This window comes from Grampus griseus (genome assembly GCF_964374135.1).
Source record: "Grampus griseus genome assembly, chromosome: 5".
Taxonomy (NCBI): domain Eukaryota; kingdom Metazoa; phylum Chordata; class Mammalia; order Artiodactyla; family Delphinidae; genus Grampus; species Grampus griseus.
The window spans coordinates 28,540,229-28,567,595 of record NC_138998.1 but is presented as its reverse complement, the minus strand read 5'-3'; the positions used below and the strand labels follow the sequence as shown (position 1 = coordinate 28,567,595).

The following is a 27,367-nucleotide window of genomic DNA, read 5'->3' as shown; positions in this document are numbered from 1 at the left end:
CCTCCATCTGAACGAACTTTAGGCCCAGGAACCTGGCACCGAGAGGGCCTGGGGGAAGCAACGCTGGGGACTGGATCGAGGAAGAAACACGGCCCGGGATTCGAAGGGAACGCGGTTAAGGTGGCGGGCTGGGATCGCCTAGGTCGGGGGAGGCGTCTGCAGGCTCAGAAGTTGGCCGGGCGGGAGCGGAGATTTAAAGGCTGGAGTGCAGAGGCTCTTAAAGAGGCCTGGGCGAATTCCCATTCGGCGTCCACTTTAAAGCCAGCTCCGCCGCGCAGAGGGTAGGACCTGGGTAAGTGCGCGGGGCCACGGGGGAGGCGGCGGCGGGGTTCCGTGGCCGGGTCCGCTCGCCCTGCCGGGTCCGGGGCGCTCGGCGCGGATGGCCTGAGCATCGGGCCGCGCCTCCTGGGAATCTGGGGCCCGCGGGGTGTCAGGGTCGCGGCGCCGGGCCCGGCCCCCACTGCGCCCACGGCGGCGGCGCTCTATTTTTAGCAGCCGCTGTTGCATTATAAGGAATGCGCGGCGCGCCGGGCGACCAGGGCGCGCGCGGGCTGCGCGGTCGCTTTAAGGAGGCGCCGGGGCGGGGACAGGCCAGAGCGGCCGTGAGGCCGCGGGCCGGGAGCCGTCAGTCCGGCTGCCGCGGGGCCCGGCGGGCGCGGCGCTCCCTTCTCGCCGGTGCGGGCATGGAGGAGGCGGCCTGAGGCCGGAGCCGAGCCGGGCTGGAGCGCGCGGTGAGCGGTCGGGCAGGCTGGGAAGGGAGGGCACCCGGCCGGGCGCTTTGTTCCGGGGGGGAGGTGTGGCCGCCCCGGGCCCGGCCGCGCTCGCCACAGGCGGACTACGCTCAGGGGCTGGCGGAGAGTGGCCTTTTGCCCCCACGGCAGGCTCCAGCGTGACGGTGTGCGATAGAGAATTCGGAGACGATCGAGACCCCAGTGAGAAGGGCCTGCCCACCGCACAGAAAGCCCCTTTCATGGTAACCGCCCTTGGGTTCCTTGTCTGCCCTGGCGAGAACGCGCGGGGAGGTGGGCGGCGGGACTCGGGTGGATGGAGGCGGAGTTGGGGGATCTTTCCCCTTTTAAAATGGCGTTAACGAGGGCAGGGATCGGCCGAGGGAGTTGTCAGATTCATCTGAAAGATGAAAAGCAGGCTGCTTCATAAACCTTTGCTGCGCCGGGGGCCTGGGTCTCTGGTCACAACCAGGGCCCGGCTCATTCATTGACGGGAGCTGCAGGGGCGCCCACCGAATGTAGGGCACAGTGCCAGTTACCGCGCCGCGAGGAAGGTAGGGGTGCAAACTGAGCGACAGCCCAGCGTGGTCGGTACTGGGATGAGGGAAGCACGGGGGCTGTGGGAGCAGACAGCGTGGAAGGGCAGGGAAGGCCTCCTAGGGGAGGGGAGGTGATGCCTGGCGGGAGCGTGGGCACTGGTCACCAATTAGACTTTGTGGCTGGAACTGAGGTCTGTGCTGGCCAGGGCCAGAGCCGAGGCTGGAGAGGTGGAGAAGGGCCACTTCATCCCGGCCCTGATCCCCGGAGCTCTGGGACTGCCCCTCCTTCTCCCACCAGCGCCTACTCCGAGCAACCCTCCTTGGGCTTGAATGGTTCTTGCCCCTTAGGACTCACACTCTATCCTGGACCTGACCAGAGAGGGTGACTGACAAGGCTCAAAATTGTGGCCTCAAAAGAGTGACCTCCCCGGCAGCAGGAATGATAAGGAAATCTGACTAAAAGCCCTGAAGCTCCGCTGTAATAACAGCTGCCAGCAGGGCTGACACAGACCAGGCACTTGACGTGGATGTGCTTGTTCATCATTTGACAAGACTCCTGCAGAAGGGCTTTATCATGACCCCCATGTGCAATGGGGAACAGGGGCTAGAAAGAGTAACTTGCGCAAGATCATATCTAGGGTCCATGATGTAGACCCCGCAGCCCCTCAGGCCCCTCTTGTGAGGGTCTGGCTGACCTGGCCTGAAGGCTCCAGGTGCAGCTTGTGTTAGGCTTTGGCTCTATTGCCTTTCACTGGTTGGGTGAAGTGTGGGGTGGCGAGCTGCTGGTATTAATAACTGACACGTGTCAGGGGCTTTGCAGTGAACAAAGCACTTTCACCAAGACAGTTCTTAGAGTTTCTCCTACTTTTCTTCCCAGGAAAGAAACTTGAGCTGGCTAACATTTTTGTAAGTCTCCTAATTTCCTGTAAATCGCATGTCCCTGCTGACTGGGGCTGAAAATGTTCCATGAAAACATTCATGGTTTTGACCCCCAGTCTGTTCTCACTCCCAGCCAATTAGCTTTTCTGTCTGTGGTTTAAGGTGTAGTTTGTCCTTTCTCTGCTAGGTCAGGAAGGTTGGAGCTTTAATGCTCTGGGGTTTTCGAGGCACAGAGTCTGCCAGCCTCTTTGGGGGTGCGGGTGGAGGTTGCGTAAGCCGGGTGCTCTGATAGAAGCTGCCCCCCGCCTCAACATTTCCTTATGGGGGGGCAGTGTGGCCCTCTGCTGAACCCTGGTGGGGCAGTGACAGTCTTCCAGGGCTGCCAGCTCTGTTTGTATTTGCCACTACTTATGTTTTCACCTACCTAAGACATCTTTGTGACAGGTATAACTTTTATTAGCTGTAACCACAGGTATTTCACACTTTCAGTTGATCTGAGCTGCTTATAGAGAGGCAAGTCCATTATCCCTGGGGTTGGTTCCTGAGCTTGAGTGATCACCTGGCACCAGGGAGGACTTCTGGGCTCTGATGGACTGAACTAGCTCCTGGGGTGCCTGGTCCTAACATCAGCCTGATTCACATGGTGACCAGCCTGCTGCATCAAGTGACTTCTTGGGGAAATGTGGCCTCCATTTTATATTTCACATCTGGTGTCATCATTGTCTACCAATGAAGTCCCCCATATGGAGCGTGCCTCCCTGCAAGCGATTGAAAACATACCTGCTCATGAGCATCACGTAGTTTGCACAAACCATACACATGTGAACGAATTGGGAACACGTTCTTGTGCAAAGCTGGGATGTTCTCAAGTGTCCAAAGAATGTGCATTGAGTTCCAGAGGCTCTGTACTTACCTGGCCGGGGGCAGGTATCTGGCTGGCTAGGAGGTAAAGTTACCTTTGTCTGGGGATGGGAAAAAGGAAGGAACTGGGTGAGCTCCCTGTGCCCGGGGCATCTGGCAGCTGTGCATGGTCTAGAGGCTGAGCCGAGAGGTCGAGCTTTGAGAGGAATTTTGTTGGTGGACTCTGAGGCCTTGCCGCCCCTCACAGTCTTGGGTGATGCCACTGGGCCCCGTGGTACCGGATCAGTGCGGGTGCTTTTGGCTGCAAATAACGTAACCCAAGTCATAGTGGATTAAGGAGAGCTTAGATCTCCCAAAGATGTTCTCAGCTTTTGTGAAGTCTCTGGCCACAGGGATGGGATATTAGTGCCACTTCCAGCAAGTTCTTGCACGGGACAGGCAGCCAAGAGGGCTGAGTGTTCAGAGCAATGATTACCTTCTTGGGCCACTGCCTCTTTAACATGCCAGTGAGAATCCCAAAGAAAAGTTCCTTGGATGTATGAAGTTGGGCATTCAGTTTGGGAGATGTGTGGATCTCTGAAAATGAGCCCTGGATCCCAGGGTAGATCCCTTGCTTCACTACTGTTCACTGAGGACCTACCCTGGGGCTCTGCCTTCCCAGCCAGGCCAGCAGGCTGTCGCGGTAGAGCCGGTGTCAAGAGTGGAAGTAGAGCGGGACGGATGTCAGTTCTCAGCTTGTGGGTGGAAATCCATGCAATCAGCTAGTGGGTCTGTCTTGTGGAACTCTGACTGAGAGGGCAGTGCCGCCACCTCCTGCTTCAGGCAGCAGAGGACGTTGTCGAGGCTGAGGTGACAGCCATACTGCACTCCCTGGTGTCTGCCATGCATCCCTTGGTGCCCATCTCCAGTCTTCTAGGTAGCGTTCCTGCTGCGCATAATGAGGCTGGTCCCGCCTGTTTTGAGATTCCCCTGGCCTTCCACTGAGCCCCACCACTGAGCCAAGGGCCTGTAGCCCCTTGGTATGATCCATGGCAGCTTTCTGCAGCCATCCCCCTTGTAGGGGTCATGAAGTAGCAGTGTGTATTTAGCTTTTTAATGTCGCTATCATTGTCCTTTAGTATTTTTAAAGTTAATTATATGTATTTATTTTTGGCTGCGTTGGGTCTTCATTGCTGTGCGCGGGCTTTCTCTAGTTGTGGCGAGCGGGGGCTACTCTTCGTTGTGGTGCGTGGGCTTCTCATTCTGGTGGCTTCTCTTGTTGCGGAGCATGGGCTCTAGGCGTGTGGGCTTCAGTACTTGTGGCTCATGGGCTCTAGAGCGCAGGCTCAGTAGTTGTGGCACACGGGCTTAGTTGCTCTGCGGCATGCGGGATCTTCCCGGACCAGGGCTCGAACCCATGTCCCCTGCATTGGCAGGTGGATTCTTAACCACTGCGCCACCAGGGAAGCCCTCCTTTAGTATTTTTGATAGCTTTACTCGGTGGAACCTGTTGATGGCCAGATGGCCAAATGACAGTGTGGGTCATCATTGGTTGTGAAATGACATTCTGGGTCTCAGAGAGGCATATTTTCACCTACGGAGCCTGGCATCTGGCCACCTAAATGGATAAAACATCGTGATTTGGATCTGGGTTGTGTTGCTAATGAGAGTTTGGACGGTACCAGGAAGGGATTTGGCTGTGCAGTGTGTGGCAGTAGAAGGAGGGAGGGGGCATGGAGAGTTCAGCGCTGTGATTCAGGTCCTCTGTGACTGTTGACAGGGCCTTGGGAGAGTCCTGTGCTGCAGGGGCCCAGGCTCTGTCTGCGACTTCTCTACCCCGCCCTCAGGGTTGTCATGGGGATTAGATGAAACACACAGATGAGAACATGCTTGGGAGACCAGAAAGGGCCGTAAGAATTAAGAGCATTATCAGTATTCAAGCAGCCTTCAGATAACAGAATCATGGACCCAGAAGGGGCCCCTGGAGCATATTCAGTCTCAATTCAGACCCAGGAGAGCACGTTTCTCATAGTGATGAGGGAGATGGTTTCAGGTGGGACACATTTTAATAGTTTTATATATATGTATATATACACACACTTATGTGTACTATAAAAATACAGGTATGACATCAAACCCTTTTTTTTTTTTTTACTGGCTATTTTACTCAGATTAAGGCTGAGAAAGAATTTTAAGTTAAAAAGTATGGTGATTTTAAGGTAAAGATTAAACCAGTAATAGTTCAGTAGTAGACAAATACAGCCCAAATGGGAAAGTGACCCTTGAGTAGAGGCTGGGAAACTTTCAACAGGGGGTCCCTCCGGTGCAGCCTGTGAGGGGCGGGTCTTAGCTGGACGCTTTCAGAGGCAGGGTGCTTGACGCCCCTTAAATCAGTTTACCCCATTTGGGGATTCACTTATCCTGGCAGAGTTCTTTTCTTTCTCCCTTTAACCTGTCCCACTGGATCTGTGCCACGTGAACCTTGACAATCGTGCTTTTCTCCAGCACAAGCAGCCTGTGCTTTCTCCAACTGCTCCTCAGGTGGCATGGCTTAAAGACGGCCTCTCTGGAGGTCTACCCTCTCTCCGCTCCCTCCTTCCCGTCGCTTCCTTCCCTTCCTTCAGTGAAGACTTGTGGGCTGGGCTGGGGTAGATGCTCAGCATTGGCCATCTCTAAGCCTCACAACAGTTTTGCTGTTAGCCTCTTACAGATGCGGAAATGGGGGCTCAGGGTGGTTAAGTAGGCATCCCCACGGCCATGGCCTGAGAGGAGCAGAGCCTGGAAGGAGTCTCACCAAGGTCTCTGTGGTCCTGGAGCACATGCTCCGTCTGTTACTCGGTGCTGCTCCCAGGACTGATGACTTTGGTCATTTGATGATACACCCCTTCTCTCCTGGTGCTCATGGGACATGGCCCACAGGGTTCTGGCCATATATAATCAGTGCTGCAGTGGAGTGAAGGCCTCGTGAGGAGAGGGGACAGAGCAGTTCATGCACAGCGACGCTGTGAAGCAGCAGAAGCCACGGAGGTGCAGGCGTGGCTGGTTGGCAAGAAAGGCAGAGGGAGCCTAGATGGAAGTGGTTTTCCCCGATTCTCATTAATCTCACTGTCAACCAGGAACCCCTCCATCATTTGTGCCCTTGGTATATTTTTTAATTTTCAAAAATATAAAAAGATGAAGGATAATATATAACAAGCACCATGTACCCGTTACCCCAAATGAGCAGATGCGACCGTTTTGCCGGCACCTGATCCCTTTGGCAGGGCTTCAGCGCGTCCTTGGTCAGGAGGCCTGGCTGGCTGGGCCTGCCCTCAGCCTCCGGCTGGCTTTTAGAGCCTTGCTCCCAAGTTTCCGTGTCTTGGCTCTTTCACCTCCACGTCCCCAGCGAATTCACTGAAAATGCCACCTGGGTCTCCATCAAGGTTGTCGATAGATCCTTTTGCTGCCTGAACTCACCCCGGGGAGGAATGAGTGTGCATCTCGGGATTGAACCTTTTTCAAAAAGTTCCTCTATCCGAATACATACTTGCCTTGACCACTGTGGCTTCAGGCCAGGCTGTGGAGCATCATTTAGTCAGAGCTGCCCAAAGCGAACTGTAATTTAAATGGTAAATGTATATATTTGGAAAAGAGAGAAGAAAACCCCATGATTTTCTTTTTATCATTAGATGACACCGACTTGTGAAGCCGCTCATCGTCAACAAACCTGAGCAAAATACATTTCTGGTCTCAAGTGTAGGACTGCTTTACAGGAAGGAAGACCAGAGTGCAACGTAGTACCTTTGTAACCCCTAACGTGGCCTTGCCAGCTCTCCCTTTCCTCGGCTCTCACAGAAAGATGGTGTCCCAGGTGTGTGGTCCCAGGTCCTCCCCTCTGCCAAGCTCTCCAGCTGCAGAGGGGGAAGCTCTCCTTGACTACAGGAGACAGGAGAAGGCTTCTCCCCCAACTGTTTGCAGCCTCCTGCTACCCGCCCCGCCCCCGCCTGACCCCACTCCCGAGCTGGAGCCTGACGTGGCCCATTTGCAGGTAGCTTGGGCTTGACTTAGGGCAGTTAGCAAAGCACCACTTCTAAAGCTGCGCAGAAAAGATGAAAAACCTTCTGGAAAAGCCTTGCCTACCCAGGCAGATTCCATTTTCAAGGAGTCAAGGAGTTCAAACCGGGGACAGAGATGTGAACGAGTTTCGTAATAGAGCACGGAGATCTGAGGCGTCCCTGAGTTTTCTTTACTAAGTGGTGAGAATGAGTTGAGATGTTTTCCATTCCCGAGTTGCCGACAAAGGATAACACTGCCTGCGTCCTTTCCCCTGACTCCATGGAGATGCTGCAAAAGCCAGCAAAGGCTGGGACCCCAAAGACCTCAGAAGGACCTGCTTTGTTGGGGTTTGTCTTGCAGTAGAAGCGGTCAGAGACTGTACCAATGAAGGCAACTAAGCATATTCTAAAGTCCATTCCTATTGGTTTATGCAAAAATACACATACATGTTATGTTGACGGCCTACTTTTTAAAGAAAAGCTTTGGTTTAAAAAGAATCTGCTATACATACTGTGTGTTAGGCCGTCCCTAGTATCCTAACTACCCAGATTCAAAGTACAAATATTTGTAGGCATGTGGTGCTGTGTGGAGATCGCTGAAGATGCGCTGGAGTTGGGGAGGCCCACTCTCCGCTTAGGGCTGACTATTTTTAGGGGGGCCTGGGGACAGGTTCTTGCCTCCCCAAAGCATATTATATATTCACTTCAAGAGCAAAATTCATTTTAACTCAGTTCCAGTTTTTTTTCTTCTTCTTCTTTTTAGCCTTTAGAACTTTAACACACCTTCTTGAAAATTCCCCCTTTTAGATGACCGCCCAATTCACCCCTTTATATTTTAAATTCGCTGGGAATGGAGGTCCCCAGGAAGAGGCAGAGGCAAATGCATCTTTCTTGGCGAGTACCATTCTCTCACAAGGAGGCTCAGCAGCCCAAAAATAGCATCTATCATGTTCTTCTTTCAATGCCTGCTTTATTGTAACTGGAGATGATGGGAAAGGGTGGAGCCACGGTCCCAAAGCCTCGGGGGCATATATTAAATACTAACTTGTAGGAGATGTGTCTTCTCAGTGGTCCCTCCACACCCACATTCCTCAGGTTGAGATTCCCCGGGGGACAGAGTCAAAAAGGCCTAGCACTCCCCATACGCTCCGCACACCCATTCTCTTCCCGCAAAGGAAGTCAGGCCCCGGTGGCCTGCTGGCGCTCCCGGGAGCGAAGGTCAGCTGGCATCAGAGCCTTCCGGGCCACCCCACTCAGTGACCCCCGGCCCTGCCTGCCCGCAGTGGCCCCAGTCCACTTATCTGGGGCTGGGTGGGTGTTTCCTGCATGTTTGAGATTTTAAGCAGGAAATCAAAATAAAGAAACAAAGCCTTTGTTTTACTTCTGGGCTCAAACTGGGGATGGCTGGAGGGATGGAAAAGGGGAGTGGGAGCAGGTCACTTAGCACTTGCACCAAATAACCATTCTAATAAAGCACTCAACAGGGGCTGTTTTCTCCTTAGGGCTGGTGTGTGTGGATAGGAAAGCTGGGTGGAGGCCGGGAGAGCCTCTGCGTGGAAGGAGGAAGGAGAGGGCCCCAGGCAGGGTCTGGCACCACCAGCGATTGGCAGCCAGAGGGACCTCGGAACCTCAGCCCTCCCTCCCTTCCTCAGAAGACCCACAGGAGAGTGGGAAGGGGCCCGGGCTGCAGGCCAGAGGGCCTCCCTGCTGAGTCTCTGCCCCCTACCTGTCCTCTGTGTGACCTTGGGCAAGTCCCCATCTGCCGTGGGCCTCCTTAGCGGTGTCTGTAATAGGGACAGTGCTGCTGTGACACATGTCTCAGGCATCCCCACCCCCCTTTCTCCTCTAGCCCGGTCATGCGGGGCCAGGCCCTCATCCCACATATGTGGACATGGAGAGGTGCTCGCCCCAATAGATCTTCATTCTTCCCCAAAGAGTTTCTCCCTGTGCAAGTTTTCTGAGTGTATCATTTATTTTTCTTTGAAGATTACGCAGTCGTTGATGGAAACCGTCCCCATCTGCAGTGTTTCTGGGGATTGCAGGGTGGGGACCATGCCAGCAGGCCATCTGAGCTCCGGGGTCAGCTGCCACACTTTGCGTGGGTACCATAGGCGTGGCTTCCTCATTCCCTAAGCCCCGCTGAGCCACGGCTATTGTACGTAACAGGCTGTCACCAAGGGCCTCTGAGAAAGGGGGCTGCCCGTAGCTTAGAACGGGGCAGAAGTTAAAACTGAGCGTCAGACACCCTTCCCTTGCCTGCTCACACCCTTGGAGACTTTCTCCCCGGCTCTCTGTCTCCTCAAGCCTAGTTGACTGCCATTTTCCAGGGACCAATTTTTCTGGGCACTTTCCCCCAGAACTTCTGAAAACTCCCAATTTCCATTACTTTTGACTATAGAGGAGTAAAGACATGGAGACAAGGCTGGGAGCCTACCCTTTTACTCCTGAAAAGAGCCAATAAAGAGCTTGTCTGAGCAAGAGGCATATGCACCCCAGACCTACACCGTGACCTTCTGCAGGAACCACAGCAGGAGCTGTGGGGTGGTTACTGTCACTGTTCCAAGCCAGGTCAGAGTCTTAAGTCGGGCTTTCCCAATGACCAGAGCAAACTCAAGTGTTAATCTTTTTTCCTTTGTGTTAGGACAGTGTTCAGAGTAGCTGTGAGGATTAGAGCTGATGCAGATCAAGATATTTATTGAGCATCTTCTTGGTGTCAGGCATGCGCTGGGCTCCAGAGATACAGTGGAGAATAAAACGGAGGATGGGCCCTGGCCTCCTGGAGCTGACAGTCTGGTGGGGAAGACACATTACATCATAAACAATTAGGCAACTGAGTGCAGCATGCAAAGTGCTGTCAAGACAGACAGCTGGGTGTCTAGGGAACTAGAGCAGTGACCTCACCTAGTCTGAGGTGCTGGTCAGGGAAGTGTGGCATGTGGTCAGGACATGATAAACAGGCATTCTAATGATCGGCCCTGGCCACAGCACTGGGCCTGATTCCACCTCCAGCTGATTGCTGCTACCCATTCACCAAGGATAGTTTTGCACGGAGAGGTTTATACGTAATTTGTCCGAGGTCACACAGCTAGTAAGTGGCACACCCAGGATTCAAAACTGGGTCCGTTGGATTCATTTCCACGCTCCTGACATCTGCTCTGCCTCCAGCTTTACCCTACTTGGGCTCGTCCCCCCACCCCCCACCCCCGCCCGATAGGATGTACCTCCACAGTTTCTCCTTTCTCTGCACCCCCGAAACAAGCCAGCACGGACTGTGGGTGGCGATCATTCCTCAGATCGTCCCGGAATAGAATGTGCTTCCTTGCTGAACCCTGGGGTGGCCCAGCGGCAGGAGCAGTGATCCTTCGGCAGGAGCAGTGATCCTTCATCCCGCTGGGTGGCTGAGGTCTCCCTGTAGAGGAGGCTGCGCTGTGCGCCTCGCGGGCTGAAGGTGGTGATTCAAAAGCAGCTGCTTCCTTCCCCTCCTGCCCCCGGTCCTGAGTGCTCTGGGGCAGCCTGGAAAGTAGCCTTGTATGGCCCCAGGAACCCTTCTGTGCAATTTGGTGGAGGGGATGTTGGAGAGAGTTCCCACAACATACTTATGAGGATGACGATGATGATGACAGTAATAGTAACACTTTCTGTGCCAGGCACTGTTCTAAGTACTTGCGTGTATTGGCTCATTCTGTCCACAGAAAAACGCTGTGAGGTGAGGACATAGATAACAGATGAGGAAACGGAGGTGCACACCCGGGTTGAGTGATTTGCCTGACGTCACATTCCCAGCAGAGGGGCAAATGCTTTGATTCATGACTTCTTATAAAAGTGCTGTATATAGAAAAAAGAGAGGTGGGCGGCCGGTCCCCTGGCCAATGGCGGCTTCTAGATGTCTCCTGCCCCTTGGGAACGGAGTAGGTCTGCCCACTCTGCCCTTTGCCCCCTCTGCATCCAGGACTCGCTGTCTGGCCTGGCCAGGCTGGGTAGGAGGGCAGGAAAGATGCAGCCACTCTATAGGGTTTGGGGAGAGAGATGTGAATAGTGGCCTCCTCCCCTTCCGGAGTTTGGCAGGGTCCCTGAGAAGACATCCCTCCCCACCTCCAGCCTGGTTCAAGCCTCCACAACAAGGCGGCTGGACCCTCCCACCCTGGTCCTGCTTCCCTGGACTTTCCCTTTGCTGAGGAAAACCCCACACCTCCCCGGCCGCTCATTGCGCCTCGTGTTCAGGAAGTTTCCCTTTTGTTTTGCCCCAGCCCTTCTCTCTGCAGTCTGCTTACTCGTTTCGAATGGGGATTGGGTCACCTCTCCTCACCTCAGGGAAGGGCCTAGATCCTGTTTCTTTCTCATTTTGGGTCGAACATAAAATTTTTCACATTTTTCATTTATGATGTTTAACCTTTTGAATACAAACGATGGAAACAAATCAAAGCAGCAGTCATTTTTGAATGTGCCTTTCTGCCCTCTTCCTCCGAGGGCTCTGCCGTGCTCCTGGGGTGGCTGTGTGCTCTCCCCCAGCTAAAGACGGCTAGACCGGAAAGTTTCCAGGCTGAGTAAGCCCTGCAGCTGCTCCGCAGTGTCACTGCCACTTCCTTTAACCTCACACCTCTTTGCGGCCGAAGCTAGGCCAGGCCAAGGCAGTGCCAAGGGTCGTCTGCCTCGGAGTGGCCACACCACTCAATGCTGGCATGCTCGAGGTGGCAGGGTAGCAGCAGGTGCCCTTATGGGCTGCCCGCCCCCCACCCCAGGGAGGTGATTTATTTGGCTTATATAATGTGTAAAACTTTTTAATTGGTAGCCAACATGTAAAAAATCATTTTCACATAAAAATTCAGATTTCTGGCTACGCTTTAAAAATTTTGACTGTCTGGAAGCCCCGTTGCAGATATGCTTCTGTCATGGCGGTCAGGTGGTGGAAGGTACCAGTGGCCTCCTGTTTACCACAGGCCCCACTGCTCCCTATTGCCTGTCCCTGTCCCCTTCTCTCATTTATCGACCTGGCCTCTGCCTACACATGAGTTTGGGGTGTCCATTTGTCTCCTGAGTCCCTCTTTCTGCTATTGTAGGGTGAAGCAGTTGAGGTAGTGGGTCAGGTAGGATGCGGGGGGCTGGAGTTTAACCGTTCAGCCCTGGCAAGAAGCGTCCATCTCATAGGCAGGGGGTTGCTGACACAGAGGGAGGCCTGCCCCCGGCATCCAGGCCTTCCCTTTGCTGTCTGTCACCACCCCTGCCCTTCTCCTGGGCCGCTTACCTGCTGCGCTGGTGTGAAGCCATATGTTCCAGGAGGCAGCAGCTCTGGGCTGGGGCAGCGCTGAGGGACAGCCTGTGACGCTGTGCTCCGGTTGCCTCCACTCGGGAGAAAGACAGTATGAGAACCTCTGCCTTGATGCCATCAGGGGGTTCTGGGGACGGGGTGTGGCATCCCCAGCCCGAAGGCAGGGATGGTCAGGGAGCTGGGCCCTGGGAGCTACAGGGGTCTCAGTGCTTGGGAGTGTGGCTGACAGGGAAGGACCCCCGTACAGTCACCCACTCCTCCTCTGGGCTGGTACTCACATGGTATCTCCCTTGTGAGGGCCACCACCCCACTTCTCTGTGTGGCTCACAGCACTTCAGCCTACCCGCCACCCAAGCAGAATCCCAGCCAACTCCCAGGGTCACCCCTGCATTTGGGGAATGCAGACGGCAGACGCCGGAAGCGTTTCTGTGCGGAAAGCTATGCCAGGGCTCCAGGGTGACCCCGAGATAAGGAAAATGAAGCCCAGCCTGTAGCCCCCAGCCCCAGCCCCGCAGGGGAAATGTGACAGTAAAACAACTCCCAGCTCCTAGATTTGAAGGGAGAAGAGGCAGCGTGGCCATGTGGCTGAGCCGGGAGCTCGTGGTCACTTGCAGGCGGCGATGCGTGGCATGGACAACCATGGAACCTCGGGGACCTCAGGGGCTAAACAGAGCCTTCTCCACGAGGTGGCTGTGATGAATCGGCGGAATAGCGGCTGCAAAGCACTCTGGCTGCCACCTGCCACCTGGCGGCACTTCGTAGACGCAGGCAAGGCGGCTCAGTGGAAGGAGGCCTGGGGAGCAGGAGCGGCCGGGAACGAAGGGGTGGCTTCGGGAGGCGCAGGGCGGCCGTGCCTCCTAGAGGGAGTGTTTTCACAGGCCGGGGAGAGTGAAGAGGCAGTGCGGGCAGGCAGCATTCCCTGGCAGACTCCGTGAGGCCCTACGAATTGGGCACCGCCCCTGCCCCCAAGGACGCCGTACTAGGAATCAGTGGGAGAGAGGCTCTGGGCGCCGGGGACGTGATGCCGGGCAGCTCAGGGAGGGCCCGTGGGGAGAGCTTCAGGCTCCGGGGCGGTTTCCGGGAGGAGCACTGCGCCCGGGCTCGGTTGAGGGGTGGCCGCGCTGGAGTGGCGGGAGGGCGGTGCCAGTGAGGGGGGCCCAGGCAGAGGGCAGAGCCAGCCGCGGAGGGAGATGTGGCACGAGGTCTTGGCCTGGGATTTGAGGTAAAGGGATGTTGGAGCTGGCGGGGGAGGCCGAGGAGAGAGGGGCAGGGCGGGCTGGCGGGGGTCCCGTGTGCGGGGTTGAGCCTGAGCAGCCCGGGGTGTGGGGGGCTTGCAGGAGCCCCTCCTCCAGGCATGGGCCGAGGGAGCAGCTGAATCAGGATGCGGAGCGGGCTGCCAGCCTTTGGGGAGTCTGAGAGCCTCACTTTGGGGAGCCCCAGAATGTCCAGAAGACGACCCTCCGCATTGGGGTGATGGCCTGGGTGACTTTCCCGATGGGCATGCAGATGCCGGCCTGAGGCTGGGAAGCTCCTCCTCAACTGCGGGTGGGACTGCCCGGCCCTAGGGAAATCGGAATGGCCCCCAGGACTGAGAAGAAGAATCCAAAGATAAAGCCACTTCCTCCTCTCTGCCCCTCGAGGAAGCTGCGGGCCGGGCGGCAGCCCTGCCCCTCACCCCTGGACTGAGTGCAGCCCCAGCCTCCCTGTGGTGGTGGGACATGGGGACACAGGGGGCCGGGCATTGGGGTGCGACCTCAGCCCGTGAGGACGTGGGCCTGTGAGGGCCAAGCGGCCGGGTGGCAGCACCCTTGTGGCCCGGGGATGCCAGTGGAGCACGTTGTTCTGAAGGGTCGTGCGGACCCTGAGACACCGAAGCCCCCGTTAACCCCTCAGCCCGGAGACCCCCGCAGACCCACCCAGCCGCCTGGGCTAGCTGGGCGGGGAGTGGGGCAGAATTCTAGTTTTTAGTTGTCGGTCTGGATGCCAAATCCCAGCTTCACCCTTTCCCAAGCCGTGCCCTCGGGCACATGCCTCAGCGCCTCTGACTCTGCTCTCCGCTGGTAAATGGGGAGGCCAAATGCCACCCCACACAGCTCTGCCTTTGGGCCTTTGTGGCCATGCCAGCTCCGCCTGCGTGACCTTCCCGCTCCCACCAGCCTGCAGCCCTTTCCCGTCTGCTTCCCCTCTCCTCTCCTCTGAGCTTCTGGAGCCCTCAGTTTGTCCTGTGCGAGTTATGCAGCGTCCGCTGGGCTTTTCTGGCTGGTGAACTTCACTGCGGTCATCAGAAAGGGCTGTGGGCCTGCTGGACCGTGCAGCCTTCCAGTGAGCCTGCATGGCGCGCCTGTGGGGAGGGGAGGGTCCGGGGGCCTCGGGGTCACGCGGGGCCCCTGTGCTCCCCAGAGCCTCGCCCTGCAGCCCCTGCGCTTGTTCCTTCATCATTCTGTGCTGAAGAGCAGCCACTGCGTGCCCGGCACTGTGCTTAGTGCTCTGGATACAAAGACAGACGCCCCCAGATGTCAGGCAGCCAACAGGAGCTCCTCCCCACTCCCCTTCCCCCTGCACCGCACACGTCACACATTCTGCGCTCCAGTCACACGTGTTGCTTGCAGAACTTGGCACCTTCTTGGTTTTCCACACCTCTGTGCTTTACAGCTTTGCAACTTCTGGTCCTCACCTGGGATAGGCTTGTCCCTATCACTTCCCTTAGCTGATACCAACTTGGCCTTCAAGACCCCATTTTGTCATTGCCTCAACCGGGAAGCTTTCTGCAATGCCCCCAGGCTGAGTGAGATGCCCCCGGCTGCCCCTGTGCTCCCACTTAGCCTTGTATACTGTAGTCCTCTGTCTGCCCCTCCCCCACACACACCCCATGAGCCCCAAAGCCAGGCGCTGGGGCTCATTCATCTCCGTCTCCCCAGCTCTGAGGACCAGGCACATTGGAGGTGCTCTGGGAGTACTGACTAGACGTGCAAGTCTCCCGGATCTGACCCTCTGTGTGTACTGGGGGAAGGGTGGCCAGCACCGGTGGCCTGTCCACTTTCCTCCTCCTGGATCATTCTCCTCTGGGCTCAGGAAAAATGGGCCCTTTCTCATGTCATGTGTCCTTAACAGGTTTTTCTTTCCAAGGATAAATCCACCAAAACAGGAGGAACCCAGAGAGGGGCTAGGCTTTAGGATGGAGAGCACTTCTGGGTTTAAAGACCAGAGGGAGAAACCGTTTCATGCCGAGTTCCCAGCAATTTGGTATCTGCTGCGCAGTCTATTCAGTGAACAAGCATCTCCTGAATATTTGGGGAAATGTCTTTGAGGAGCTTAATTTTCCTTCATCATTGGGTCAGCAGCATGCGGGGCTTGTCGTCCTACAGCATGGCTGCAGGAGGCTGCCCCCCAAGGCGGAATGGGGGAGCTGAGACCAGCTGGCAGATGGGCGTGAGAGCGCCCCGAGGACGGAGTGGCGAGGGGCTGAGTTCCGTTGAGCTGTCATCTGTGGAACCAGCCAGTTTGCAGGGCATAAGCTCAGGAAAGACTCTGGAGAGGCAGGAGGGCTTCCTGCAGGAGGAGGGACGTGAGATGGACTGTGAAGGATGCTGGTGATGGTAACTCCCTGATGTTTATTGAATGCTCTCTATGGGCCAGACACTGGGCCAAGCAAATAAATGTAGCCTATCATGACCACCACAAGTCAAATGCTGCCACTGTCCCCACTTTTACAGAAGAGAAAACCGAGGGACAGAGTGTAAGTAACTTGCCTAAGGTTGCAGCTGTGCGAGTTCCTAGCTCAGGCTCCTTGGTGAGGGGTTCCAGTTGAGGCACCAGCCCCCAGCTTGGCGGGGAGCAGCCGGTGTGTAGGACCACAAGGAGACAGGCTGGGGCAGGGACCAGCACAGTGGAGAGGGGCCCGACAGGGGTGCTGAAATAGGAGGTCTCAGAAGCCCCTGGTGTTCCCACGATGCTGGGCAGCTGCCTGATCCCTCAGCTTTCTCCCTGGTCCTCAGGGCAGGAGCACCTGGCGGTACCAGACCTGTGCCCTATTTGGCAGACTTTGTCCCAGTTGGGATGGGGGGGCGCGTGTCTGTTCCCAGTGACTAGTATTTACCCTGGGTGCCCCTTGGGCCCTGACCCGCTCGGCTGCTTCTCCCACAGGGGCAGCAGTCCGGCCTTGGAGGCCTCCCTGACTCTGACACCACCTCCCTGGCTCACTGCTGACCTCTTCCCAGCACTTCTGGATCTGCTGCCTCTGGCCTGGCCCGCGTCTGCACCCATCCACCACTCTGCCCCACGAGAAGTTGCCTAGCCTGACGCACTGGCCGTGGGCTCTGGAGCCACACTCTTGTGGTTTTAGATCCTGGCACTGCTGCTTTCTAGCTGGCTGACCTTAGAAGAGTTACTTTACTTCTTGGTGTCTCAATTTCTTCAATTGTAACACGGGGACAAAGTTATACGTCATAGGGTTGTTACGACAACTAAATGAGTTAATTTGGTAAAATCTTCCAACAGCATCAGACACATCGCCTACGTTAATTAAGTGCTCCTATCATTTTTAACATGATCACCCTTGTAATTATTATAGCAGGTCATTTCTGGGACTCATAGCGCTGGGTTGTAGATGGCTAAGCTCCAGGCTCTGTCAGGAGGTACTCACACACTAGCAAGTAAGACCCTAGTGTTAATAGTTGTGGTATAAGGAAGCACGTGGTACTTGGGGTTCATGAGTAAGGTCAAGGGCCTGGCTTACTTCAGGCATTGGCCTTTGTCTGGATCTCAGGACTCCTGTCTGATATTTCTGCCCTGCTATCAGCAGTCCAGGTGTGATCCTGGCAGAGGAGCTTGGATTTGATGGGGTAGAAAAGCAGGGGCTAATGTATTACCCAGAAGACTTGGGTAACAGAGTTCTCCAGAGGTAGCCAGGCAGGCTCCCCCAGAAGGTCCTGAGCCCCTCCCATGGAACAGGACAGCCAGTAGGTGGGATGTTTTGGAGGGAACTTAAAGAGTAGTGGGTTCGATCTGGGACGGCAAACAAGTTTCCTCTCCGGACCAGTCACCTGGTTGTGGCTACCAAGGGTGCTGCGTTGAAAAGGGTTGTAAGACTGAGCAGGAAAGAGGACCACGATGGACTGTGGTGTCTGCCATTGGCGCTGGGAAAGCGGGGGAGGCACCCATGCCACATACCATCCAGACCTGCTGATGTTTAAGGTCCTGTACAGCATAAAATAACACACGGTTGGATTGGTGGTTAAATCTTAATAATCAAGTGAGCTGAATGCGCTGCCTTCCCGGAGGGGTTGAGTGATGCAGTGACAGTGCTGGGCTGGGATTAGCAAAGGTGGGAGACAAAGGGCAGAGCAAAGTCTTAGGGAGGGGAGAGTGGAGCCTTAGGGATGCCAAGTGGCCTAGACCCCTGGCGGGGCCGCACGCCACTTTTGCACAGCCTGCAAATCAGCAGCCCTGGGGAAGCTGCCCATTTCTGGGAATTGTGCAGAAGGGAAGGGCAGCTCCTGGAATGCAGAGCCGTTTCCTCCACATGGGTTGGGTCACCCCCCAATGTATCCTCATCCCCCTGCACTGGGCACACCCAGACGTCACAGAGATGAGATTAGCTTCCCAGGGCTGATTCAGCTCAATGTGAATGAAAGTCCATTCACTCTCCCAAGAGCTGCATTAATAACGAACGTGTCCCCCTCTTCCAGCTTTATTTACCAGACAACTCGTAGTTTGACAGATGGGGTTAGGGGAGGTCTTTAAAATAATTAGTATGGAAATAGAGAAGCAAAAAGCAGTGAAAACTAAACCTTCAATTAAGTTGGTAGCATCTTTGGGAGAGGCTCTGGGATGACCACTGCCACAGCTCCTATAGTCAGAGAAGATAAAGAGTGCCCTATGGGTTACGAGTCACAAAGACAGTCAAGGAAAAGTCCTGTGATGTTGCAAAACTAATGACCGAAAGAATTCTAGGCAGTGCAACACGACGGTTCCAAGCCTGACCTTCGGTGTCTGATCCACCCACTGCTGATGCCCACTAAATAGTGGGGGTTGTTACTGCCATGTAGCCTCTCCTGGGCACCTCTTCTTCTGGCTAGGACTATGACATCACTTCGGAAGTGGTACTTGGGGGATGGGGAGCATGGAGAGGCCAGGAAGCCCGTGAGCCCCTTGACAGTGTCTGCAGCCAAAGCCATTTCTTTTACCATGTGCCCACTTAGAAAAATGGGCAGTGTTCTGGGCTGTTCTTCTGGGAAACAAGCTCTCTAGAAGCCCTAGAAACTGGGAACTTGGGGAGAAGGTGGCAGATTTGGTAAGAGATAATAACCACTGGGCACTGCTGTTTTGGGGGGCTGCTGGGGCCCACTGCTGTCCTAGGATTTGTTACTATGTTGGGTCCTCCAGCAGCCCTATGCGTTCAGGTGCTCTCAGGGCCATGGATGGGGCAAGCAGGGGTCCAGATCACTAGGCTCTACCACATTGCAGGGAGCCCAGGGGCCCAGCTGCTTTGCACATCAGTGCAAATATGCCCTCACTGGGGGGCCCTCCATTTCCCCCCCCCCCACTGGGACTGTAATTACACATTCTTGAGGGTCCTGTTCTGTTTTATAGATGGGGAAACTGAGGCTCCCTGAAGTTAAGAAACTCGCTCCACGTCACACAGGGAGTCCGTATCAGAGACACAAGTGGAATTCAAGCTGCCTGGCTGAAGAGTCCAAGGCTATGACTGACGCTCCACCCCAAGCTGCCCCCCTGAGAACAGAGGGGGCTTTGCACAAGGCTTCCCAGGAGGTCTCAGGAACTCCCTCCAAGCACACTTTGAAAATTGCTGGGTGAAAAGGTTATTCTGGGGTCATGGGTCCACCCAGCCCCCACTTCCTAGGGACACGAGCCTACCCCTGTCCGAAGGGAGGGTGTCACGCCCTGCTTATTGGGCCAGTATGGAGTAGTCAGTCAGCGAATACACCCTGAGGTTCCCACGTGTTGGGCCCTGCCTGGCCCTGTGAGAGGTCAAGAGAATGAGGAGACGTGGCTGTTGTCCTCTTGGAGCTCCCCAGTTGCTGGGAAGACGAAATCTGCCTTTCAGGAAACAACTTCAAACCAAGCAGGCCCAGGGTGCTAATCGTGGGGAGAGAAAGGGAGCAAAAGACAGTCACCAAAAAAGTTTATTTCTCAGCCGAAAGATGCCTGAAGTTTTCGTATACACGTCATTAAAATCGTCGAGGCAGTGATACTGCCTTTTAGAGAGAAGTTTCCAGTATGAGCCGGGGTTTGGGTTGCTCGGGCACTGGGAAGGGCTCTGGGAGCGGTGGTTGCCATGGGAACCAGCGCTCGGCGCCTCCTCCGCCCAGGGGCTGCGGTTCCAAAAGTTGGTTTCTGAGTGGAGTGGGCTGTCTGGAACCTCGGAGCCATTTCCCATGGAAACAGTGTTCTAACTGATGGGTGACGTTGCCACACGAGCCTATTTAATCTGACTGCAAGGGAGCTGAGGTGGCAGCGGGGCTTCTGATGGGGGCGGGGGAGGAGGCTGGGAACCGCGGAGCCTCAGAGTGGAGGGAGGGAGGGAGACTGTGGGTCCGCCTCTTCTGGGAACAAAGTAAACAGGGCGAGAGAACAAACATTTGAGCACCTTCTTTAAGCTGGGCTCGCCTCATACATTTTAATTTCCCGCTTAGAGCAATCCTGCAAAGGATGATTCTCTAGCCAACTCTATCTTTCAAGTAAAAAAACTGAGGCTGTGAAAGGTTAACTCGCCCAAGGTCGCTCAGCTGGTGGGCAGGAGAGTATCAGGCACGGAAAATTGGTGGCGAGACTTTAAAGGGAGCCCCGGGCCCACCTTATTCCACTCTCCCACCTCGAAGGGGCCATCTATGACCCCCAAATGGTGAAGAACCAGCGTTCTAGAATGATCTCCAAGGTGCCGTCTAGTTGAATAGACTGGAGAGGAGAGGGATGTCCTAAATGGAAACAGTTTGCTCCTTAAGCACCGACCAACATTTTATCCTGTGGTGACTTTCGTCATAGCCTCTGGTGACTTTAAAAATTCTTTCTCCACACCACGTGAGATCAGCCGATTTTGTAGGAGTGTGGTGCACGCCCCTTGGCGTTTTGACTGCCCTCCCTGTTTACAAAGACATCATTTTAGTCAGGGATTATTTCGGGGGAGGTTGAAGACTGGAAAAACATGTGCATGAAGAGAAGATCTGGCCGAGAGCCCTTATAGATTGAGGGGTTTTCTGGACTCATGGTCCCGCCTTTGTAAACCTGGGCTCACACTTGCTTCCTGGAAGGGTCTTATCTGTGTGATCCGTCTGACTTGGGAGAAGGAGGGAGACAGTCCCAAGGCCTGGCCGGGAGAGCTGCCCCCGAGCCCTCTGTGTGGGGAGGCCAGTGCTGTGGCTGGTGGGTTGTCTGATGGTTGTTCAGAAAGGCCATTGTTGGGCCCCCAGTTCCTCTAGCTGACGTCTGTCCTTGCTGATGTGGTGCTGGGCCTTGGTGATCCAGGGAGGGACGAGATGCATCCCTGCCCTGTTGTGTACAGTAAGTATAGAAAACTTCAAGTGTGGTGGTGGGCTCTGCAGCAGGAACTGTGGGGCACGGGGTCGAAGGGGGTGCCTCCCGAGAGGCGATTCCTCGGCCTGGGCCTGACCTGTGAAGAGGTGTGCGCTCTCCCCAGGGCCCCAGTAGGAGGTGGGGTGGGCAGAGGGCTCCATAGGGCCACAGGGCACGCTGGGGAACACAGAGTTGCTTGGGAGAGAGTAGTGTCAGAGGCTGCAACGTGGGTCCCACTGGAGAGGTCAGCGATGGCAGCCAGTGACTGCCTTGAATGTCCAGTGAAGGGGCGAGGACTTGACCCATCAGGCATGGGAAGCACTAAAGGGTTTCTCCCCACGAGGGACCCAGTCCAAGGTTTGTGTTAACCGTGCATTCTAACCCTGTTCCACTGAGTCTGAGGTGGGAGGGAACCCCAGATTGGCCCCCCGTGGCCTCTCAGGGCCCAACTCCTGAGTGCAGGGCACTGTGAAAGGAAATCAGCCCTCATCTGACCATTTCCTGCCAGCTGCCTTGCTTCGCAAGCAGAGGGCGATTTTTTTCAAGTCCCCAGGTGGTTCTGCTGTGGGTGGTCTGAGCACCGCCTCAAAGGTTGGTCCTCTATCATATTTCCTAGTGTATTTCTCATCTTGTTTTATCTTGAGAAGAAAATCAAGGGAAACGGTTTTCCTTCCCGATACCTTCCCACCCACTTAGTATTTTTTTATTCACGTTACTGCCAGCGAGAAGGGAAGGGAGCTTTCATTTTTATTTATTTTAATTTTTTTTATTGAGGTATAGTTGATTTATAATATTATATTAGCTTCATGTGTACAACATAGTGATTCAAACTTTTTATCGATTATACTCCATTTAAAACTATTATAAAATATTGGCTATATTCCCTGTGCTATACATCATATCCTTGGAGCTTATTTATTTATTTATTTATTTATTTTTACATCTTTATTGGAGTATAATTGCTTTACAATGGTGTGTTAGTTTCCGCTCTATAACAAAGTGAATCAGTTATACATATACATATGTTCCCACATCTCCCTCTTGCGTCTCCCTCCCTCCCACCTATCCATGTGGTCACAAAGCACTGAGCTGATCTCCCTGTGCTATGCGGCTGCTTCCCACTAGCTATCTGTTTTACGTTTGGTAGTGTGTATATGTCCATGCCACTCTCTCGCTTTGTCACAGCTTACCCTTCCCCCTCCCCATATCCTCAAGTCCATTCTCTAGTAGGTCTGTGTCTTTATTCCCATCCTACCCCTAGGTTCTTCATGACATTTTTTTTTCTTGATTCCATATATATGTGTTAGCATACGGTATTTGTCTTTCTCTTTCTGACTTCAATTTTTTTTTTTTTTTACGGTACGCGGGCCTCTCACTGCTGTGGCCTCTCCCGTTGCGGAGCACAGGCTCCGGACGCGCAGGCTCAGCGGCCATGGCTCACGGACCCAGCCGCTCTGCGGCATGTGGGATCTTCCCGGACCGGGGCCCGAACCCGTGTCCCTTGCATCGGCAGGCGGACTCTCAACCACTGCGCCACCAGGGAAGCCCGAGCATTTGTATCTTCTTGGAAGGGAGCTTTAAAAACAGCCTCTTTCATAGGCAGACACGTTCACGCTGGCTTAGTGTCACCATCCTCCCCAGGCTAGGACAGCGGTTCATTTTTGTCTCCCTCACCTCCTCTCTGGCCCCTTTGGACCACCAGCTCTGTCACGTGGGAGAGCTCAGTGTGTTGAAGGCTCAGCTTAACCCCACTGTCATCCCCACCTAGGGGGGATGGGGGCACCAGATGCTGGGGCTCAGCTGGGACCTGGTCCTTCTATCCCGCACCAAAGGAGTTATAAATCCCCACTCGAAGGAGAGGGAATCGCACATTTTCAGGTGGCCCGAACATTTTATTTGGTGGAAATATTTTTTTTAACATCTTTATTGGGGTATAATTGCTTTACAATGGTGTGTTAGTTTCTGCTTTATAACAAAGTGAATCAGTTATACGTATACATATGTTCCCATATCTCTTCCCTCTTGCGTCTCCCTCCCTCCCACTCTCCCTATCCCACCCCTCCAGGCGGTCACAAAGCACCGAGCTGATCTCCCTGTGCTATGTGGCTGCTTGGTGGAAATATTTTAATACTGTTCAGCTTTTCTGATACACAAATAGAACACATGCTTCTTGTAGAAAATTGAAAATCTGAGAAAGTGTCCGTAAGTCTCCTGTAGAGACAGCTACGTGCCAATCCTCTCTATGCCTAGAACCACCCTAGACATGTAGATTCATAGATGGTAGCTTCATGGAAGTGTAATCATATGTACTTGCTGTTTTGCAGACTGGGTTTTTTTTTCCCATGTATATTATAAACCTTTTCTAGGCTAGGGAATATCGTCCTTCTGAATGGCCGTATAGTATTGCATTGTATGGATAAATTTTTCTTTAACTTGCCCCCCAGTATTTAAGTTATTTCCGTTTTTACCCCTGTTCTTAACATCTTTGTACACTTGTCTGATTACCTCCTTAGACTACATTCTCACATGTGGTATAGCTTTGAGAGAGGATATGTCTGTTTTAAATTTTGATGTATTTATGCAAGTGTATTCTCAGTCCAGTTTGGACAGATTTACATTCTCACCCACAACGTGTGAAAGCGCCTACTTTCCCTGCCACTGCAGGGAAACCCTAAATGTCAACATCAAGCTTCAGTAACTGCAAAAGATTATGCAACGACTCTCGCCTATAGCCCCATGCAAATCAGCGTGGCCACATAACCTACATTTGTGTCTAACGTCCTTTCTGTTGAAATCTAGAACGGAGGACTCTTTTAGAGCTAAGAACAGCTGTGAAAACCCAGCCCTTTAATCTATTACGTAAGGAAACTATGGCTCAGTCAGTGGCCTTCCCGAGCAGCAGTGATTGCACACAGGACACACAGTTCGTTGTCCCCTGGCGTGCTGCCTGCCCCCCTACCCTTCTATGAGTCCTGAAGCTACCCAGGAATGGCCCTACCAGAGGTGGTTTGTGCTTTTCCCTAGTTAGCATCTTAGGTCCCTGGCAACACCCTCAAATTGTTCTTTAGGTGACTCTCCTCCCTCATCCCGTACCAGTGTTTAGCCTTCGGTGCTGTCAACCTCCTCCTTCTGGAAACCCTGGGCTGCCATCACTGTGACAGATCCTGGTTCCCCTCCTATTTTTCTGAATGCTCCTTCCATGCTCTCTGCCCGCCTCTCCTCCTTGGTACTTTGTGGTGCAGTTTCCAAAGTCACTCTTCACTTCTCTGCCATCACCTCTACACAGTCAGTCCTTATCTGTTCAGGCTCAATTGCTCTTTAGGATCCTGGTCGCATATTTCCAGCCCCTGCCTAGTCAGCTTAGCTCAACGTTTCTCAGCCTTGGCACTGTGGACATTTTAGGGTGGTTCTGGGGGTGTTTTCCTGGGCATTATAGGATCTTTAGCAGCATCCCTGGCCTCTGCTGACTAGACGCTGGTAGCACCCACTTGGTTTTTGCAACCAAAAATATTTCCAGACATTGCAGATATCCCCGGGGGACAAAATTGCCCCTGGTTGAGAACCACTGCCTTAACTGGACTCAACGTCATCAAAATAAAACTTATCCCTGATCCTCCTCTTCTTCCTCCCCAGCTAAAAGAGGGGTTGACCAGATGTCATGAGAGTCTAACACGACTTTCTACATGATAGAGGCCAAGGAGATCAGAGAACAGAGCCAGGATCACAGAATTCTGAGAGTTGGAAGGGGCTCAGAGACGCTGAGCTCAGCTGTGCTAAGCTGTTGTGACTGTCTTTTCCTTTAAGCTCAGACAGCCTCCCATTCTTCTCAGCACCACAGTCCAATGACCAGAGTTGATGTGAAAGGCGAACCTCCTTGCCCTCCCTGCTCAGACTAACGCCCACGTGTTTAACTGTACAGGACTAGGGTGGAATTTGATGGTGGAAAAACTTCGTTGACATGGCCTTTGGCTGGTTAAAGGCTGTGTGGCATTATATCCCCAAGACCGGGCCTGGCACATAGTTGACATTCAGTAAATGGTTGAATAAATCATTTTAACAGTTATTGTCTCTGGGTGAGGGACCTGGGGTAGCACTTTTCTCTTGCATGTCTTCATTTTCAAAACTTTCTACAACTGGGAGTATTTGTTACTCTGTAAGAAAGGAGGAAGCCCCGTGAATATTTTCCCCTGAGTCAGAGAAGAAGAAGTCCCCTGTCTCATTCCACCTATCTTGCCTCCCCAGGTCTGACCTACCAGCGACATGGCGACCAGTGCCGTCCCCAGCGACAACCTTCCCACGTACAAGCTGGTGGTGGTGGGAGACGGGGGTGTGGGCAAGAGCGCCCTCACCATCCAGTTTTTCCAGAAGATCTTTGTGCCTGACTATGACCCCACCATCGAAGACTCCTACCTGAAGCATACAGAGATTGACAACCAGTGGGCCATCTTGGACGGTGAGACGCGATGCAGCCCTGCCTGTGGGTGGGGCGTTACGCGGGGGTCAGGGAAAGTCGATAGGCTTCAGCAGGGCATGCCAGTTTCTTCTGTGTTGCCATTATGGGATGGTTGGTATAAGGCTGTGTATGTTTTCCAGGGTGAATTCTGAACAACTTTGTGGAAACCAAAATGTGTATTCGACAAAGAGGCAAGGCTAGAATCAAGCCAATTCAGTGATGTCATGTTTATTTCTCTCTCATCAGAAGCTCTGATTAACATTTATAGATGTCTCTAGCTAATTAAAAAGGGGGAAATCAATTTTTTCTCTTAATAAACATAGTTTATTTGAAAACTGTCCCTGGGGTGGGGTGGGGAGTCTTGCATCTGACATTGTGTTTCTAGTTTAGTCTAAGTTGGTCTGGAGTAGCAGTTCTCAAAGTGTGGTAGCCAGACCAGCTGCAGGGGCACCAGCAGGAAACTTAATCGGAAATGAAAACCCTCAAGCCCTACCAGTTCAGAAATTCTGAGGGTGGGGCCCAGCAACCTGTGTTTTAACAAGCCCTTCAGGTGACGAAGTTAGAGAACCACTGTTCTAGATTCTTACTGATTCTTACTTTATACCATCTCAGTCTCGAAACAAAGAGCCATTAATCATAGAATGTCATTCTATGACATTTGAAAACCACGGGGATACAAGTCCTCTCTCAGACATGGGATTTGCAAATGTTTTTTCCTAGTCTTTGGCTTGTTTTTTATTCTCTTAACAGTGTCTTTCAAAGACGAGAGTTTTTAATTTTGATGAAGTTCAGTTTATCCGTTTGTTCTTTTAGGTGACTCTCCACCCCGCTTCGTGTTGTGTCTGAGAAATCTTTGCCTGACCCAAGGTCGCAAAGGTTTTCTCCTATGTTCTCTTTTAGAAGTTTAATGGTTTTAGGTTTTATATTTAGGTTTATGATCTATCCTGAATTAATTTTTGTATATGGTATGAGGTATGGGACAAAGTTCATCTTTTTGGTATATGGATATGCAGTTGTCCCAGCACTATTTGTTGAAAAGATTGTCCTTTCCCTACTGAATTGCCTTTTTTGTACCTTTGATGAAAACTGATTGTCCATATATTCTGTTTGATCTATTGTCTGTCTTAACACCAATAGCACACTGTCTTGGTACCTGTAGCTTTATAATAAGTCTTGAAATCAGGTACTGTTAAATCTCCAACTTCATTCTTTTTCAAAGTTGTTTTGGCTAGCCTAGGTCCTTTGCATTTCCGTATGAATTTTAGAATCAGTTAAATTCTAAGATTCTAGATTTTGATTGAGATTGTGTTGATTCATATTCGTATGGATGAATATGAGGAGAATTGACATCCTAACAATGTTGAGCCTTCCGACTCACGAACACAGTATCTCTCTCCCTTTATTTAAGTCTTCTTTAATTCGCTTATCAATTGTTTTGTAGTTTTGAGTGCATAGGCCTTTTACATATTTTGTCAGATTTATGCTTACCTCTGTATTATAAATGATACTGTTTTTTTAATTTCAGTTTTCAATTGTTTATTGCCAGTATATAGGAATACAATAGAATTTTATATATTGTAACTTGCAGCCTTGCTAATTACTTATTAGTGCTAGTGGCTTTTTTATAGGTTCTATTAGGTTTTCTGCAGAGATGATCATGTCTGTGAGTAAAGATAGTTTTACGTCTTCCTTTCCAATCTGGATGACTTCTGTTTCGTTTTCTTGCCTTATTTCATTGACTTAAAGACATACTTGTCTTGTTCTTGATCTTCAGGAGAAAGCTTTCAGTCTTTCAGCATTAAGTATAACATTAGCTGTAGGGTTTTTATAGATGCCCTTTATCACGTCAAGGAAGTTGCTTTCTATTCCTAGTTTGCTGAGAGTTTTTTATCACGAATGAATGTTATGAATGACATTGAATGTTATCAGGAATGTGATATTGTCAAATGCTTTTTCTGTGTCTATTGAGATAATCATATGGGTTTTTCTTTTTTAGTCTTTAATATGGTAAATTACATTGATTAGTTTTTCTAATGTTAAACCAAGATTGTATTCCTGGGATAAACCCCACTTGGTCATGATATATTATCTTTTTA

At 52.7% G+C, this 27,367-nt stretch overlaps 1 protein-coding gene across 4 annotated transcripts in view; it reads left to right on the top strand.

Moving 5' to 3' along the window:
* The first annotated feature begins 206 nt into the window (after nt 1-206).
* Nucleotides 207-27,367, top strand: part of MRAS (muscle RAS oncogene homolog) — a 58,563-nt gene continuing 31,402 nt past the window's right edge. Inside the window, exons 1-2 of one of the 4 annotated variants that reach the window (XM_082654125.1) lie at nt 207-292; nt 25,061-25,271. In XM_082654125.1, the coding sequence (XP_082510251.1) occupies nt 25,079-25,271 (193 nt within the window). In that variant the 5' untranslated portion in view covers nt 207-292; nt 25,061-25,078. Of the gene's footprint in view, nt 293-568; nt 732-904; nt 974-20,433; nt 20,807-25,060; nt 25,272-27,367 lie in introns of those variants that run through there. The other 3 variants (XM_082654124.1, XM_082654127.1, XM_082654126.1) reach the window with 3 other exon arrangements.